This window comes from Notothenia rossii (genome assembly GCF_949606895.1).
Source record: "Notothenia rossii genome assembly, chromosome: 1".
Taxonomy (NCBI): Eukaryota; Metazoa; Chordata; class Actinopteri; order Perciformes; family Nototheniidae; genus Notothenia; species Notothenia rossii.
The window spans coordinates 11416619-11436238 of record NC_136912.1 but is presented as its reverse complement, the minus strand read 5'-3'; the positions used below and the strand labels follow the sequence as shown (position 1 = coordinate 11436238).

The 19620-nt window shown below is 39.5% G+C and overlaps 1 protein-coding gene across 2 annotated transcripts in view; it reads right to left on the bottom strand.

Moving 5' to 3' along the window:
• The window catches only part of gstcd (glutathione S-transferase, C-terminal domain containing), a 68524-nt gene that overhangs the window by 40981 nt on the left and 7923 nt on the right, over nt 1-19620 (bottom strand). For both annotated transcript variants that reach the window (XM_079656219.1, XM_079656218.1), the window contains exon 5: nt 17733-17826. In XM_079656219.1, the coding sequence (XP_079512345.1) occupies nt 17733-17826 (94 nt within the window). The remainder of the gene's footprint in view (nt 1-17732; nt 17827-19620) is intronic.

Below are 19620 nucleotides of genomic sequence, written 5' to 3'. Positions count from 1 at the left end.
CATGTAGTGCTCTAAAATCTCTTGGTACACAGCTGCATTTACTCTGGGCTTGATGAAACACAGTGGACCAACACCAGCAGCTGACATGGCTCCCCAAACCATCGCTGACTGTGGGAACTTCACACTGGATTTCAAGCAACTTGGATTTTGCTCCTCTCCAGCCTTTCTCCAGACTCTGGCGCCTTGACTTCCAAATGAAATACAAAACTTGCTTTCGTCTGAAAAGAGGACTTTGGACCACTGTGCAACTGTCCAGTGCTTCTTTTCCTTAGCCCAAGTCAGACGCCTCTTCCGTTGTCTTGAGTTCAGAAGTGGCTTGACCATGGGAATACGGCTATTGTAGCCCATTTCCCGGACACGTCTGTGAACAGTGACTTTTGATACCTGGACTCCAGCTTCAGTCCACTGTCTTTGAAGCTCCCCCAAATTCTGGAAGCGACTCTTCTTCACAATGCTGTTAAGGCTGCGGTCATCTCTCTTGGTTGTGCAGCGTTTCCTGCCACATTTCCCCCTTCCAACAGACTTTTTGTGGATGTGCTTTGAAACTGCACTCTGTGAACAGCTTGCTCTTTGAGAAATTTCTTTTTGTGTCTTACCCTCCTGATGGAGGGTGTCAATGACGGTCCTCTGGACAGCAGTCAGATCAGCAGTCTTCCCCATACTTGTGATTTAGTTTACTGAACCAAGCTGAGTGTTTTTCAAGGCTCAGGAAACCCTTGCAGGTGTTTCGAGTTAATTAGACGATTCAAGTGATTCGTTGAACACCCTACTAGTATACTTTTTCATGATATTCTAATATTTAGAGATAGGATATTTGAGTTTTCTTAAGCTGTATGCCATAATCAGCAATATTAAAATAATAAAAGGCTTGCAATATTTCAGTTGATTTGTAATGAATCCAGAATGTATGACATTTTTGTTTTTTTAATTGCATTACAGAAAATAAAAGAACTTTATCACAATATTCTAATTTTCTGAGACAGTCCTGTATATGTACATACAAAATGTGTGCTTTTAAAATGTTATATTCAATATTGTCATTTTAAAAAATAAAAATGTATTCAATAATGTTTTTAGACGGAGCTCCATGGTGACTTGTGCTATTTTTAGAACATGCACGCGGGCGACCAATTTCTCCCCTGCGGGCGACTTAGTGCCCGCGGGCACCGCGTTGGCTACCCCTGGTGTAAGGAAACAACGTCTTCATGTCAAGGAAAACTGCTAACTATGATTATGTAAGATTGTCAGTGTAGATATTTTTGTTATATTCTTCCGTTATTTCTTCAAGGTCTGGCACTTTGAACAGCTATAGTTAAATTAGAAACTTCAGAAATGCATAGAAGACAAAGGAGGAATAGTTGCTGTCAGTTTGTTTTTAGACAAAAGAGTTCATTGTGCACTCAAAGCTTGATCCCAAAGCATAACATGTATTTTTGAAAAACCACTTGAGGGGGGCTAAAACCATGGCAACAGTTATCACTTCTTGTTGTCATTCAACAACTCCGGCAGAGAATAGTGAAATAACAAGTAGGGTAATTGTTCGAAATATCTATAGCTGTTTGAACATCACCATTATTTTCTCTGATAGTCTGACACACATCAATTTGAGAACAGATTTTGTTGAGATAAAAACGTGTCGGAAATATGTTGCAGGAATAACTAACAGAACAATCTGTCCGGAAAAAAAGGATTGTAAAACTTTGTTGAAATTAAAAGACCTGCAGTCAAAATTCTACTTTTCTTTTCAAGGTCACCTATTATGCAAAATCCACTTTTTCATGTCTCTTCTACATCAACATATGTCCCCTCTGTTTGAAGAGGCTCTGAAAGTTTCAGGAAAAAAGATTCTCTCTCTTTTTGTCCTGATCCATTTATATAAAAACCTGTCTGAAAATGAGCTGATCAGATTTTGGCCACTTTATACGCAATGATTACCCTCGATCTAAACCCGGGCGCTGCTCAGTGGCTGCCCTGGTGTTTCACGTTGGCATTTTGCTTGTTTTAGTTTGTTTGTTTGCTTGTGACTGTCTTTTATCTCATCACCTCCACGAATCGAAGAAATCATGGATCTCGCTCTGTGGTGCATGATCAGCCTGTTTATTTTAAACAGCTATTTCTCCCATGGATATAATAATCATGACTATGCTGCTGGCGGCACAGCCCAAGAAATACGTTACAGCAGAGAAACGTTGTTGCTGCTGTGCAACACATCTCCGGATCTGTCACAGGAGTTCTTATTCAGTGTTGGATCGCTACTGAACTGTTTTAAAAAAGGACCCTTCTACCTATCGCACAAAGCGAAAACGCGGATGGAAAGGAGGCACCCGTCACCGGCTGACAAGGTTAGGAAATAAACTCCCTCTGCCTACCGCTCTACTCATTAATGCGCAGTCCCTGAGAGCAAAGACGGACGAGCTGACAGCCAACACCCGCTACCTGCATGAATATCGGGATGCATGTGTCTTAGCGGTCACGGAGACATGGCTGGATAACAACATCGAGTCCAGTGTAGTGGAGCCTTCCGGGTTCTCGGCGTTTAGAACCGACCGAGACCCGATCATCACCAAGAAGGTACGCGGGGGCGGAGTCTGTCTTCTCATCAGGGACGAGTGGTGTCGGGCAGTGGTGATTAGAGAGCAATTGTGCACTCCGGACATAGAACTGCTGTGTGTCTCTCTACGACCCTTCTATCTTCCCATGGAGTTTCTTCAATTATTCTTCACTGTGGTGTACATACACCTCAAAGCTAATTTTAACAAAGCCACCGTAATCATTTTTAATCCCTCTCAGAGACTTGAATCACTTTCTCCTGATGCGCCGAAATTCTTTCTAGGAGATTTTAATAACTGTCCCGTTAAAAAATCCCTGCGTACCTACTACCAGTACGTTGACTGCGACACTAGGAAGGAGAAGACTCTGGATATGTGCTTTGGAACTGTTAAGGGCGCTTTACACTGCATCCCCGCTTCCACCACTTGGGACATCTGACCACAGTGTAGTCCACCTACGCCCTGCCCTGTCTATCGGAGGCTACTTGAGAGGGAGAAACCTCAAGTTAAGACTGTCAAAATGTGGAATAATGACAGCATTATGGCTCTGCAGGGATGCTTTGACTGCACACAGTGGGAAACATTCGATACTCCCGATATTAATGAACGGGTTGGGACAGTGTCTAGTTACCGGTATATTAATTTTGTGTCGATTCTGTGATACCCGCCAAGTCTTTCAAAAATGTATTCGAATGACAAGCCCTGGGTGTGTCACAGTTTAAAGAAGCTGATTATTCTGAAGAAAAAAGCTTATAAAAACCAGGATGAGTTTGCTAGGAGAAACATACAGAGAGATATTAAAAGACAAATACAGTTAGACAAGTATAGCTATAAGGAGAAGCTGGAGGCAGCTCTGGCCTCTGGTAATCACAGAGAAGCATGGCAGGGAATTAAAAACATGACGAATGCTCCACATAAGGGCAGGGGAAAACCATCTCCTGTCTTGATCAGTGGTGAGGGTAGGGAGACGGCAAATCATTTGAACACCTTCTTCTGCCGGTTTGAGAGTAGCAACAGTATAGAGGCTGACACTGTCATTCCCCTCCATCTCCCCCCCCCTCCCCTCTAGTATGACTATTGAGGAGTCAGAAGTCATCCATCTCTTCAGGAAGTGTAATATACGAAAAAGCCCTGGCCCCGATAATATTGAAGGAGCTGTTTTAAAACACTGTGCGGAACAACTTGCACCTGTATTTAAAGACATTTTTAGGTCCTCCCTTAATCTGCAAAAAGTCCCTTCTCTTTGGAAAACATCCACAATTATTCCAGTGCCTAAAATCCCCAGGGCCAGTGAGCCCAAAGACTTTCGGCCAAAAGCACTCACCTCACTGGTAATGAAATGTTTTGAGCGTTTAGTTAAGAGGCATTTAATCTCACAAACGCAGCACCTCTTAGATCCCATGCAATTTGCTTATCAGGTCTCTAGAGGGGTGGAAGATGCTATCGCAACCCTCTTGCATCTTCTGCACACTCACCTGGAGACGCCAAAAGCCCATGTAAAGATCCTATTTGCCGACTTCTCATCGGCTTTTAACACCATTAAGCCAAGTATTTTAGCAAATATTTTAACTGAAGAATTCTCACTTGAACCTGGTCTGATCTCCTGGACCATTGACTTCCTCAGCTGTAGAACTCAGCAGGTCAAAATAGGCATGGCACTTTCTGACACAATAACTACCTGGATAGGCTCACCCCAGATGTGTGATCCTCTCTTTTATTTATTTTATACACCAACTCCTGCATCAGTACATTTTCCCAATAGGCACTTTATTAAGTATGCAGATGATACGGCCCTGGTCAGCCTCCTATTTGATGAGGAAGAGGAGCACGGGCCTGTCCTTGACTTCTTTATTAACTGGTGTGAGAAGTCAAACCTGCTTCTAAACACCAAAAACAAAGGAGATGGAAATTGATTTTAGAATAGCACAATCGCCCAACCCTACTCTTTTAAAGGCCCAGTGAAGTGTGCACCTGTGCATGATCTGTTATGCTAATACGTATAGTAATGAACAAAATTGTCCATTGGAACCCATATCAAAAAATGTTGGAATAGCAACAAATTTGACCAGTTTTGAATTTTCCGGGGAAATCTGCAGTCGACCTTCGCCTTCGTGGGCGTGGCTTGCGATCTACTGCCTGACGTCACGAGATGGACGCCGCTGCACTGTTTACATTCACCACCGTTCGTTTTTTCTCTTTTTCAAAGTCGAATTTCTCAACGTTTTTGAGCTAGTATTTTCCTGGAAAGTGTGTCGGAGTCGACTGGAAGTGATTGCCAATCGAGAAAACCTGACAGTGGAGGCGACAGTGAAGAAAGAGGGATGAAAAACACAGGGGAAACGATGCATTGCCGCTGGCTGTAGTAATGTCAAGTCTGCCGAAGTGGCGATGTTTCTGTTCCCAAAAGATGAAGGTGAGCCTGGCTGGTGTCATTGTTTCGTAGATTATTTGATTGATCATGATAAATAAAGGCCAGTGGTCGATTCGAGAGAGAGAGAAAGAGAGACTGACAGAGTTACAGGGTTGTTGTTAGCATCTGGTGCTAGCTCGGAGCTAACGGAGATTAGCTGTTTCAACAATAAGGAGAGGGAGAGTGCTCTCCTGTGGGACTGAGAGAGATAACGTCAGCTCAGGGAGGTAAACTGTAGCCTAAGTTATCTCAGTGGGTTTGGTCATCTATGTAAACAAATATTTCCATCTATGTAATATTAGTTGTATAAAATAGGTTAAGAAATCATTCCAATGTTTTTTGATTATTGAAATATATGTTTCATATGAGTGTTGAGAGCTGTATCCATAAATCTCTTAATGTTGCCCTCAAAGTGCACCAGATTGATCACTTTCCTCATCTATCCTGTCCGAAAAGCTGTCCAAATCAATCATTTCTCTCACACTAGTATCACTTTCCAGAGTCTCCGCCATGTTTACAATCGCAACTGGGTACATCTTGTGACGTCACAGCCACTATCGTCTGCAACTTCCGTTAGGCTCAGACGGCAAAATTAATAATTCATTAATTCATTAATTATGAATTATTAAAAATTATTTTAGCCATGAACAGGCACAATGATATGTAAGGAATGAAACTGCCATTTCATTTTGGTGCAAAAACATGCACTTCACTGGGCCTTTAAATAGCGAGCCCATTCAATGTGTCACTGAGTACAAGTATCTTGGTGTGGTGTTTGACCACAAGCTCAGATGGGATGTTTGGTCTGAGAAAATAAATGCTAAGTCTCAACAAAGAATGTTTTTTTTAATTATTGTCTTTTAATGTCGGCAACAGAATGGTGAAGATGTTTTATCATGCTTTATTGAAAGTGTGCTCTCCTTCGGCATTATATAATGGTTCGGCAACGCAACTGAAGCTCAGAAAAAGTCAGTCAGGAAGGCCATAACATTGTCCAGTAAATTGACAGGAATCTCATTTTCTAATATAGAATGCTTATATAAGGACAGAGTTTTAAAATTGGCACACAATATTGTGAGTGACCTGAGGCACCCTCTTGCCTCTTACTTTGAACTGTTGCCATCCGGGTGGAGATATCGTGCCCCTTATTTAAAAAAGAACAGACCTAAGCTGTCTTTCGTCCCACAAGCCATCAAACTCCTGAATAAATGATGGCAAGGATGCACTGTTTACCCAGCTGGTCTGGCCCTGTCTCCCCTATTTTGCAAATGAGGGCCAATAGGCCCATTGTCATGTCTGCCGATATCTGGTTTTCTTATGTCTGTTTGTTTTTTATCTGTGTCTATGTTGTTGTTAGTGATGTATTGTCTCATCTTTTTAAATGCCTCTGTGATGTGGTTCAACCCATTTTCCCCTCGGGGACTAATAAACGATTTCTTCTTCTTTCTTCTTATGATGTCATAACGATTTTTTGGCTTGTGTAACCATTAGCCAATCACCAACCAAGATAACCCCCCCCATTGTGCACCATTGTGTTCTTTTTAACCAAATATCTCTCAGAGGGGCGTGGGGAGGGGCTCCTTATTTTTCATCTAAAGTCACAGACAGAAAATCAGCACTTTTGAAACAGGGCTGAAACAGAGGGGATTATGGGTAATGCTGCAATGATCTGTTTGGTATTTGGAGCCAAACACTTCAGAGACATGTTCTGTATATATCTGAGACCTATAATATAATGATGAAAAACAGTATAATAGGGGAACTTTAAGGTTTATTTTTGTATATTTGTTTTCTATAAGTTAACATGCTCTAATGTTAAAGAAAAGCATACATTTTATAGATACTGTTTTTCTCAATCTGAGTGTACCTGAACCTGCACCTGGCACAGAAAAGGAGCCTGAACGGCCTATTGAATCCCACATATTCTGATCAACGACGCCCACGACAAACTGCATTTTCACAGTTTGAAGGTCGGTAAGCACTCCAGGTTCCCATACATGTGCACAACCACCAAAAAAGTGAGTTTCCCATAATATATCTCCTTTAAAATACCCCCAAAAAAGTACACTGCAATGTGCTATGGTGCATTTCAGAGAACATTATACTATAATTATTGATGCAATAATCTGTTCATCAATGTAGCAGCTGGTGAATTTGAATTACTTATTGTCTGATCCTATAATAACACAAGTAATTATTGATTATTTTTTGTTTCTTCAGTCTGAATCTGCTAAATAAATACTGCATTATGCCTTGTAGAAAAAAAAGAAATAGTGAGGTAAACTACCACAAAATGTTACGTAAGAAGAACACTACTTAAGAACTGATAATTAATTAAATACTTAGTTTCTTTTCATCACTGGCGATACTACGTGTATCCTGAAGAAATCCAGTCTGAGAAAAAACAAAACTTTTGTAATACCTCTATGAACACAAATGTCTTAAAGTATCAGCAACTAAAAGATAACATACATTCAATCTGCCTTCAAATGTCATCTCTACATCACAGAAGGACAAGATTTTAATAGACAAATCGTGTAAAACTGCACCAAAGGAAAGTCTTGCTTAGAAAAGATTCAGTTTACAATCTTCTCTGGGCTGAAAACACTAATGAGTAATTAATTATGAGTGTATTGAAACAGATTTAGAAACGCTATGCAATCCAAAACCCAGTAAAAGCTGGCAATGGTTAGGCAAATGGTCTTCCTCCTCCATACCCTCACTGCAATGCCTCACCAGAGATTATTGAGCAAAACAAAACTGAGGAGACAAATGAATATTCATGGTATGACATTTGCAGGAAGCTCATCATGAAGGCAGCCAGTGGCTCTGCATTCAAATGGGCACAACTCAAACATCAGTGCAAACAGTGAAACTCTGTGGTGCTCCTCCAGGGAGCCTGGGTGTGTTTGAACTTGAATTGTAGAAATAAAGTGCCAATTATCCCTCTAATTGGGAGTAACAAAGCTAGTAGCCTGTTGTGCTTGGTCCCATGTTTACTGCATATCTTTAAATCTCCAATTTGAAGGTTCTAATGAGTTCAATTAATCGAGAATGAGAGGAGTGATTTGGGAGCCACAGCCGGTTTGGATCTGTAAGCCCAAGGGAACGAGGTGATAGCTGAGCAGCAGCACACACAGTACAAACAGAAACACACGCTAATGGTCCATAACAACATTTTCATCAAATCACATCCATGAGCTAGTATTAACATAAGCTTTCAAAAAAAAACTCTCTGATCTCTAGTTTTAATAACAGGCAATTTACCTTTAATTGCACATTACGCATGCAGAACTGGTAAACACGCACCTCTCCGTAGAGGCAAGCAGAACATCTGCATACTTCGCCTGTATAGCTTCTAGCCATGAGAGCTGTGTGGCTTCAGGCAATGGCGGTCCACCAGGGACAGACATATCTCCACCATTTGTGCAGGAATGGCAAAAACTATTGTATCAACAGTGAGTGTCCTCAGGTTATGTAGCCTACTGACATTAATGCTCTTCTCACGTTTGAACCGGCAGGTCAAAGTCTGGATTTATTCAGTAAAATGTTTAAACACTACTAGATTGATAGACGCACATTTTGTGACCACACTCATGGTTTGTACAAAATAAAAACGAATGACTGATTGCTTGCCTTTTTTGAAAATGTGTGGTTTTGTAGAGAAATGTCTTCTAAGGAATCAATTGAGAAGGAACATGGTGCTGACGCTCTTGTCCCCCATGGAATAAATTGTAAGAACCGCTAATGAGCCTCCTACTTTTAAAAAAGGGGCCCTGGTCACCCTACAGTAGAGGAACACATACAATATGAAGCTGAAAATAGGCCCCCTTTAATCTAGGGCAGCCAGGAGGAGATTTTTGTATTTTATTTGCCCAATACTTTGTCATTATGGTCAAATTAGGGCTGCTCAATTAATCATATTTTAAATCGCAATTAAGATTTTGGCTTCCAACGATTACGAAAACAACGTAATCGAAATAGAACGATTTTTTTTTTTTAATAATTTTTTTTTTCTGTTGAATTATACTTAAAGTTCAGGTTAATCAACTGTTAAAAACATACGGTTCACATTTTTTTCTCCAATAAATTGATGTTTTCAAAGTAAATGGATAATCATTTTTTAATAATTGTGATATCAATTATTGACCCAAATAATCAAAATTATGATTATTGCCATAATCGAGCAGCCCTAGGTCAAATCCCTACAAAAGTCATATTAATACCATCAGTTTCAGCTCTTCTTTGTGTCCAATGCTAATACATTACCGTCAGCACGCTAACTACACTAAGAATAGATGAGTATGGTAACATCATACTGCTTAATATCTTATATTAGCATTGTCACTGTAAGCATGTTACAACGTGGACATTAGTATTCAGCGCGAGTACAACCTCAGAGAGGGTTTTTATTGCAGAATGGTAGAAATGCTGTCCTGTCTCAAGGACATGAGGTGTGAAAGGCGTTCAAAGTTTGTCTGGTACATTTGCGCTTTAAGAAATGTTGCAATTCTTTCTAATATTCCTTTGAAACTTCCCAGAACAAACATTCTACAAAACACTGAAGTAGAATATTGTACTCATTACATTTAGAGTGGGAGAATTAGATTTTTGAAAGGTGACAAGATCAGTAAGTTAGATTTAGAGTCGGCCTCTCATCAACTCACGTTGCTAGGATTTGTGTCTGAGGCAAAAAAATCCAACCACTAATCTTCCATCTCGATTAACCTTGACATTTGTCTGATAGAAGCCTAAGGATGGCAAGCACCCTTTGACAAGGATCTGACAGGCAGACAGGCTTAATTTAAATGATGTTGCCTCGACTTTGCCCTCGTCACTTGTTTTGAACTCACAAACCCCCAAAAACACTAATACAATTGAAGAACACAGAGAAGGGAAATGGAGAGAATCAGTCAACATTATCTCTTCACTAAGCTGATGTGGTAATATGCAGGCCAGCCGTTAAAGCGATCTGTGACTAAGCTCGCTGTGTTTCTCTCAGCAGAGATCCACTCAGCCTGACAGCTGGACAGGGAAAAAACAGCCCCATACACTCCATTTCAGTTGGATTAGTGAAGTGTTGGGCATAAGCTCCATGGGTAAAACAGGGAAATTAATTTGTGTTCAGATGAGTTCAATCAAAACATTTCAATCAACATATCTACTTTTTCCTGAAATGGGAATTAAAACGACACCATGTAAGATTTGCTATTGAATTATGAATGCTTCCGCTCAGTAAGAAGATAAATCCATTGTAATTAATGACTGTGGTCTATTGTAAGAGAGGTTCACCTTGGATTTAAAAGAGATACTATCAAATCTAATCATTAATCATCAATCATCACTTATGAAAGTTCAGGTGAGGGTTGGAATACAGATAAAAGGATGAACATGTCGGCCAACAATAGCCCAGCAGAGACAAAACAACATTAGAATTCATTTAAGGTCATGTTTGCTGGCTACCTGGCAAATAATAATTCCTATATTCCCTCTTCTTTAAACTTCATTTTAATGTCCAACCACCAACTCCTCTGAGGGCATCATCTGGCTCTTGAGCCACTAAACTCTCCAGTATTTCCATCAGCTAAAAAGCTCCACAGAGCTGAGGGGGAGCTGCAGATCACATTATCATTTGATCCATTGTTAAAACAAAGATATTGATTAGAGCGGTTTTCAAATCTGACATGGCCAGTGGTTTTCAATTTAGGGATTATGGCCAGCAGACTGTCGCAGAATGTGAATTTTACAGAGGCCTTACAATTGTTTGAGTTTTTCCCTTTGCTCTATGGTTTAATAGGTTTTTGTGCATGTAAATAAAAGTTCCCTCCAGAGAGAGTTTCTCTCCCACACACTTGAACATTAAAGCATGTCACAGTTAAAGGTAGGGTAGGTAAGAATGGAGAAACCAGCTCGAGCGCACTAGAATTTAAAAGTACACAACCGAAAAAAATCTGCCCCTTCCTTCAGACTTCCTTACAGAGTAGGGCTGCACGATATTGAAAAAAAATGACGTTGCGATATTTTTTCCCCCTGCGATATATATTGCGTTTTTTTAACTATATTTAACCGGATGAAGGATTTTAATCACCGACGTCTGGATCTTAACTGGTTGACTCATCATACCTTAACTCATGATCTAACATGTCATGATAATGCAGGTTGCTTACCCTCAAATAAGGGGGTTCATCTGTGAAGAAGAGAAGAACCTTTTTGTATCCAAAATAGTTCCAGATGGCAGATGTTGCTTTTCTTTTTGGAAGTAAATCTTCATTCTCGCCGGTATTGTCCTCCTCTGCCTCGCTTATTTTTTACCGGTGTTTTGATGGTCTGCAAACTAGCGGGGCGGGGCGGGGCCTGCTGTGATCTGATCAAGAATGATTGTGATTGGTGGTCTGCTGTGCATGCAGAGCCTGCATGTCACTCACTCTAGTACCCCTGACATGAGAGCCGCGCAAGTTTTCCTTTTGTAGCAAGCAGCAAAATAATTGTAACATGACGTGTTTGAGTTAATGTAACTACTTAATATCGCACGTCCTAAAAAAAAAAAATGAAAAAAAAAAAGTTATAATCAAAAATTAATAAAATCGCACGTCCCTGCGATGTGAATATCGCCCATGCGCATATCGCGGTTATCGCCATGACACGATATATCGTTCAGCCCTATTACAGAGCCCCTCCTCCAACACACACGAACATGACCAATGAGGGCACAAGATACGTTTGTGCACGAGATGGAAGGCTGACAGGCAGGTAGGCCATCCAATTATCTGCCGCGGGCCGAGGCAGATAATTGGTCGTGCTTTTTACAGCGCCACGGCTTCTACAGATGAAATATTTGAAATATATTTATTGTCAAAGCATTTAATTTATTCATCGCTGTTTCTGAAGTGAATTACCTACCCTACCTTTAAGGAACAACATACAAAAATGAACCTGAAAATGACCATAAGTGGAACTCCTCCTAGAGTCCAGAATAATATATTTAAATAAAAACATATGTACACGGTTAGCCTAGGGGTCTCTTGTTGAAACTGCTCTGAGAATAACTTCTAAAAGGTGATCATTTCTACAAACACCTTGCACTGATTGTAATCAACCAGGTGAACCGGATCATCAGACAGTATTGAAATGTGAACGATGCCATGTCATTATACTCTTAAAGAAACAATTCTCAGTGAGTTACCGTTATGAAACCGTTGCAATATTACAGTATTTGAAGTTAATGATAATGGACTGGAGTAAAGTGCAGCAGAGAGAGACTGAACTGTATCCTAAGGGCACTCGTTAAATAGTCTAAGAAAATTAGGAAAACGTAAAGGGAAAATCATAAATCTTGACTAGAAACCAAATCCAGCTAATTATCTTCATCTAAGATCAATAAGAGTGAAATAATATGCCTGAGGGCAAATCACTGACGTTACAGAAAGCCAAACTGATTTAACAGGGGGTTGGAAAGATAAATACGTTAAAGTATCAGAGCACATTGAACATCTTTAAATCAAAGTCAGAGAAATAAAAAAAGAGAAATAATCAAACATATATTTTAAGTTCCACCTTTGATGAATCTTACAGACAGGTTATGTAAATCCCGAAGCAATAAGTAAGCTTAACATTAGACCTGCGCACAGCGGGGGAAATAAGCAAAGCACGGAGAAGTGTGGGCCAAGACTTCTGGTGTGGCTATAGCATTTCTATTGGGAGTTAAATTACTTAAAAGATGATGACGCAGGAAGAAGTCTGAGAAGAAGTAGAAGTGTCCAGCTCAGCTGAAACATCACAGAGTCAAACAAACACCTTTTCATTTGGCCTAAGGGTGCTGTAAAAACCTATTGACACTTAACAACTGTACAAGCTAACATTAGCACTTGGGAGATGTGGCATCTTTCAACAAGTCACATGTAAAAAAGAAAACAAAATGGGCATCATATGTTAATTTCTCTCTGTAAATATCCACATCTACCAGAGAAAAACCCATATTGGAGAACCATAAGATTAGATATCTACAAATAACACCAATTTACTGTCAAATTCTCAGCTTTTTCTTCTACAACTGCAGAAAAAAAATATTTAAAAAAAAAAAATCACAGGAACCAAGTTTGTGAGTCTCAATTACATTTGTCCTGCAGATACAGCACACGAGACAAATGGAGCCAGTTCTCACTCCAGCAGTCCCAACTCCTGTCATACTCTTGTAACCCGAATCAAAAACATGGAAACTTATCTCGTCTCCTTGTACCAAAACAACCTGGAGGACCAAACAGCAGCATGTCTAAGGTACGACAACTCTGCAGAGTCCACAGCAGCGGCCCTCCCATTTGTATGCCCGATTGTCTCGTTCACCTCTCTTCTCCTGATAACCCCTTGTCTCTCTCACCCCCTATCTCAATCTCCCACTGTCACACACTCCATCATTCTAACCCACGTTATACCTCCCCCCCCCCCCCCTCCTCCTCCCTCCTCCCTCTATTAAGTGAAGCGCTGCAGACAAGACGCTGCTCTTTACAAAGAGCCCTGTATTCACACGGCTGTTTACGTGTCTGCAGACAGCCCTCATCACAATTAGCAGAGCAGCTCTCCACACAAGAAGGGAAAAATGTAAACAGCTCCGATACACAGAGGTCTCTTTGTTCCTCATACATTGTGCATACCTGAGTGTCACTGTGTACTGCAGGCCAATTAGTCAGGTCAATTATAATGAGTTAGCTGTAGAATAAGGCTAACACTGCATAAAGTGGGAGTATCTTTCATCTGTTTGGTCGAAATATATATGAACAATGTGAAAGAAACTCGCCTTTAAAGTCATAAAGTTTCAAGATACTGAGATTTTTTTTATAGTCTTGGCTTACACCAGAATAATGGATTTTAAATTAAACAACTTCCACAATGTGAAAGTGCTGACTTTCAGCTTTAAGGGCATTTTAAAGTGTTAAGGCATAAATATTGGCTGTGAAAAATGAAGCCTCTTTTACCCTTCATCATGGGTATGGATTTAAAAACGGCTCAAATTTGTAAACACCGCTCTATGGATTGAAAGACTTGAGTAAAAAGCCATCGATTCATTTGACAGTGCAAAGCCGAAACAAAAACCACCAGAGAACTTTCCATGAACTCACATGAATACTGGAAGACATTACCTATAAATAAAACGGCTTTCGAAAGAAGAGGGTATGCTGTACATTTTGCAGATGGGGAAATATTTATGCCCAGGTAAGGAGAATTCTTTGGCCGGTAGTACGTGTGGGCAGCTATTTGCGTAAGCAGAAGAGAGATGGATGGGGAGCCCACGCGCTGGGGTTCAGTACAAATTGTCTGCCTTTTGTCTCTGTTCCTATTTAATTACACAGCGCTGGAGCAGAAGGGCTACCTGCGAGCCTCATACTGCAGGAGGAGATATCAACAGAGCCATTTATCATGCAGAGTGCTGACAAAAATGGGACGGCTCAAATGTAGTCTATCTCCCTCTCAGAATAGATACGCTGCCCACATCATCAAGAGCACTTCTGCTGGGATGTCAGCGGGGTTTCTTAGCATAGAAACAGATTAAGTTGTACGGCGGAAACACATGACTAGGCTGCAAAGAGGGGGGCAATTACAGCTAGTACAAAGCAGTCCAAAGATAATGATGTTGTTCATTGTGTGGATTTCAATACAGCGCTTTGTACTGGAAATGTGATTATCGGTTTTAAGGGCTAGCTTTAAGTTATAATACACTACAACTACTATTTAGGTTTTGAATCCAAGTATCAGGTAGCTTTGTTGAGGCTTATAGCCCAACATGTTCCCTCATTGTCGGATGATACAAAAAGCATCGTTTTCAGATGTAGATACGGTAAAAAGGTTTTAAACAAGTGTCACTGATCTAATATGGCTGACTTTACACCAATTGGAGCATATATTTAAAAATCAACCATTAAAACAACAGTTTGACTCAAGGTCATACTGGATTGATAAAGGGGGAATACACACCCAGCGAAAAATGACACTCAGTGATTAATAAATTGATTCGTGTTGAATGTTGTTTTTTTGAATCAATTCAATAAAACCTACTCAGGGATACATTATCAGGGTTTTAAGTATCAAAAAGAAACCACAACTGTGTATATTATACATTTGGATAACTTGATTTATGTGACCAACAGTCAAAATATCAAAGATATTGAGTATATATATTCATATTCAATGAAAGAACAATCTTCTCATTTGAGAAGCTGAAACCAGGGAATGTTCTGTATTTTTGCAAAAATGACAAAAAAAAGGTTTACCGGTACATTATTCCCTGCCTTTCATTGCGTCGTGGCCATAGACTGTATATATAGGACATAAGACAAAAATACAAATAAATGAAAATAGTGCAAATGAAAGAGAGTACGATGATTTTGAATGCATGGATTCTATGTACATGTGAGTTCAATAAAATATAAAAGAACAGAATGTAAGGTTGAATATTGTACAGTGAAAGTTAAAGCTTGCTTATTGTGCAGTAAGTCTTGTTTAGATCAACGTGATACTGAAGTTCATTCAAAGGATAATTCGAGGGTGAATAAGTGTAGGCTCGCACAAACAAAAAGAACCCAGAAAGAGAGGAAGCCATTTCAATTTCCTCTGTTCTTTGATAAGTGGAGGGATGAGGGATGAGAGTGTGAAAAGTGAAAGTGAAAATGACAAGAAGCAAGAAATGAATGCATTGCAAAATGAGAAAGAGAGACATCTTAAATATCCACTCAGTATAAAGTGTGTGTCTGTTTCAAAAAGGACTGCACAATTAATCAAAATGTTTTTAAAAATTGGAATATGGATTTATGCAAATATCCAAATCGCAGTAAGTGTTTAAAGGCTTTAATATGTGTTCAAATTAAGTATTGTGGTGCTCTTGAGATTCCCCAGCCTACAAACAATATTGCACAGACTTAAGAAAACATATTTGCTCGATACAGATCCTCAAAAAATAAATCCTACCATAATGGTTAAAAAAAAGAAAATTCACTATGATTACAAAATGATCCATCCCTCCAATATGGTTTGCACATTTGCAATATCAGTCAAAGTAATCGCTAATTATTAGTGATGGGCTGCGCGATTATGGCAAAAATCATAATCTCGATTATTTGGGTCAATAATTGATGTCACGATTATTAAAAACGATTATCCATTACTTTTGAAAACATCCATTTATTGAAAAAAATGTTTTGGAACTGTATGTTTTTAACAGTTGATTACCCTGAACCTTAAGTATGATTCAACTGAAAAACCAATACAAAAAATAATTTAAAAAAGAATAATTAAAAAAAGAAATAAAATAAAATAAATAATCGTTTTATTTCGATTATGTTGTTTTCCTAATCGTTGCAAGCCAAAATCCTAACTGCGATTAAAATACGATTAATTGAGCAGCCCTACTTAGACGTAGCAGTAAACTAAAAGTCCTTAAAACACTACTCAATTAAAAGTACCAAAGTATTAGAATCAAAATGTACTCAAAGTACGAAAAGTAAAAGTGCTCATTATGTAGAATGTCCAATTTCAGAATCATATCAATTAAAATGTATGTATGATCATTATTAAAGCATCCATGTGTTCATAACTTGAATTACATTATATTACTTAACGTGTTAGACGCTTTTATCCAAAGCAACTTACATACTCAATACTGTGGACAATCCCCACAGGAGCACTTTGAAGTGTGTTGCTCAGGGACACAACGACATGCTGACTGCAGTGGGGTTTGAACCTGTGCTCCCCTGATCCCAACACCAACGCACTAACCCACTGCGCCACACACCTTATATACTAATCGGAATGGTTTAACCTATAGTTATACATCTCCATTTGTTTAGTACATATTCAATCTGCCAAGTAGCTAGTTACTAAAGCTATACAATAAATGTAAGTAACAAGTAAGTTAGCATAAAAAGTATTCAGGTCTCTCAAGTAGTACAGTGCAGTGCTTGAGTAAATGTAGTTACAATAAACCACTGGTATGAAACCCTACATTTTCTTAAAAAGCAATATTACTAATATAATATTGCAGCTTTAACTCATGCATATACTCATATAAAATAAAAACCATGCATACAGGAGATATTAAAAGAGATCTAGAAGTCTCCTCTCTGCCCCCCCCCCTAGTGCCCCCTGGGGCAGCAATCAGAGAGCTTCATTGCCTAATAGATAGAGCGCTCACTGCAATCAGTAACCACTAAGCCATATGCACAAGTTCCACCATGCGTATCAGGCGTTTGTGCATTCAGTGTGTGCATGTTTGTGTGTGCCGAGGCTGTTTTGCTCACAGACCTATTTCACACTTTTCACCCCGCGACATAAGCAGGATAACACTGAGATAAGCACTTTAAAATTCATTAGGGAGCTTCGTGGGGAGAAAACATCCAGCTGAGGCTCAACAGTAATCTCTGCGTCGGTGGCTCTTATTTTTCTCTTTCGAGGTGCCACTGAAAACCACCAGGCCACAGTAGTAAGGGAAGGTTTTATGCAAATATTTATACACATTCCTCGCTCTTACAGTATCAGCATTTGTTATGACTTTCACAGAGTAATAAGGAGAGAGCAAGAGGGAGTAGGTGTATCGTAGAGGCACACAGATTAAGAGATGGAGGAGGGAGAAAATGATGAGAGGGTGTTGTTTTAATGCAGATGGAAAAGGGTTAGGGACTAGAAAAAGGAATATAATTGAGCACAGTGTGTGACTGTGCACAGAGTGTGAGGGCAGAAGGGCAAAAAGAAAATGGAGGAAGCTAAACGGGACAGAGATTTGACTTTACCTTCAGTGGGGTTGATGGCTTCTGGTAAGCTGTCCCAAGGGAGGGTCCAGGCAGGGCAGGGATGAGGCGCGTAGATGGCCTCAATGCCATTTTCCTAGGGAAGGAACACACACACACACACACACATATAAACATGTTACCATGGAAACCCCTCTTCAGCCTTGGGGTTCTGCGGTCCAAATGCTTGTAATGAAGTGATTTAAAGAAATCATTCTTGAACAATCCCTTCTTCACATGCCGATAGAAATCTATAGCAGAGGAAATGCCCCCGCAAGATAACAGCACTTCAGTACAATAACTCCTGAACATCCAGAACACTTCAGATTCTTACTGGAGAAACATCGAAAACATTTCGGTGTCAAAGAGTGCACAAAAACAGCACTTTTTCGTAACCATAGGAATAGGCAAAGTCTATGAAAGGCACAAAACGGGTAGTCTTAATTGTTGCAAGCAAAATAATACAAAAACACATTTTGTAACATATTTGTTGGCCTTCAGTGGGTTTCATAATTACATCTGATTATAAAGCCCCTAATTAAAATGAAAGCACTTTTTAGTTCAGGTAAGGCTGCTGTGTGTTAATTGAATTACAATTTGCACAACAACATTATCTTTTATTATACTTAGTATGACGAAAAAATTATGTGTTTTTGTACACATTGTAGGTGATTTGCTAAGGGGCGGGACATCTCGGTTGACCAATCACAACAGAGCAGACTGGGCTCTGGTTTCAGACAGAGGGTGAAAAGAGGTGCTGCAGCACAGGCAGTATGAGACAAATTAAGACCTTTTTGAACATTAAAGCACGGAGACATGTGACAGTCGAGACACAAAATAAAAATATGAATGTGCCAAATTTAAAGCTGGTAGAGTGATTATGAAATGGCGAACAATGGCCAAATGTATGCCCCACTGAGGACTAAAAGCAGTGAGTATTGTGCCACACAGCTGGTTAGTTTCAGCACAAGTTTCCAAGGGACAGACTTTCAGTAATCCCCGTTTCTGGGACACTGGCTTTCCTCTGAGCCCCTTTCTGCAAACACTGTGCCTCTTCGCTCCTCCCCGGGTTTGTTTCTCCGATCCGTGTGAATGATGGGCTTCAGTGTAGCTTCTTGTCTGTTTGCGTAGTCTGCCCTCCTTCCATGTTGCATGACAGAGAGGGAGTTCTGTGGCTCAGGCTCATGCTTTACCTCCTCCTGGACACATTTTCCTATACATATGTATCTTTTTGGCATTTGGATTGTCTATAATATACTGAATTATTTATGTTGGTTTATGCTGTACACTCCACATCTATTGAACGTATGTCTGTGCTTTGTGCCAGTATCCATTAGGCTCCACAATCAAGGCTTTACCCCCACAAAATACTTAAAAGCGTAACAACCTGTACCGTGTGTACCTACTTAAGAGTTGCACTAGGATACAGACAATTATATATATTTCAATACTTATAGTAGAGCTGCTCAATTAATCGTATTTTAAATCGCAATTACGATTATGGCTTGCAAAGATTACGAAAATAACGTAATCGAAATAAAATGATTATTTTTTTATTATTACTTTTTTTTTTTTTTTTTTTTTATTTGATTTTTATTTGAATTATACTTAAAGTTCAGGGTAATCAACTGTTAAAAGCATACTGTTCATTTATTTTCTCCAATAAATTTATGTTTTCAAAGTAAATGGATACTCGTTTTTAATAATCGTGACATCAATTATTGACCCAAATAATCGAGATTATGATTTTTGCCATAATCGAACAGCCCTAACCTATAGTTGTATAAATATAAACAGTTGAATCTAAAATGTGATTGTTATTTTTTATTTGTCCTTGTATGAACTCTTCCCTGTCCTATCCTGTGTTTCAATCATTTTCCTGTCGCTGCTT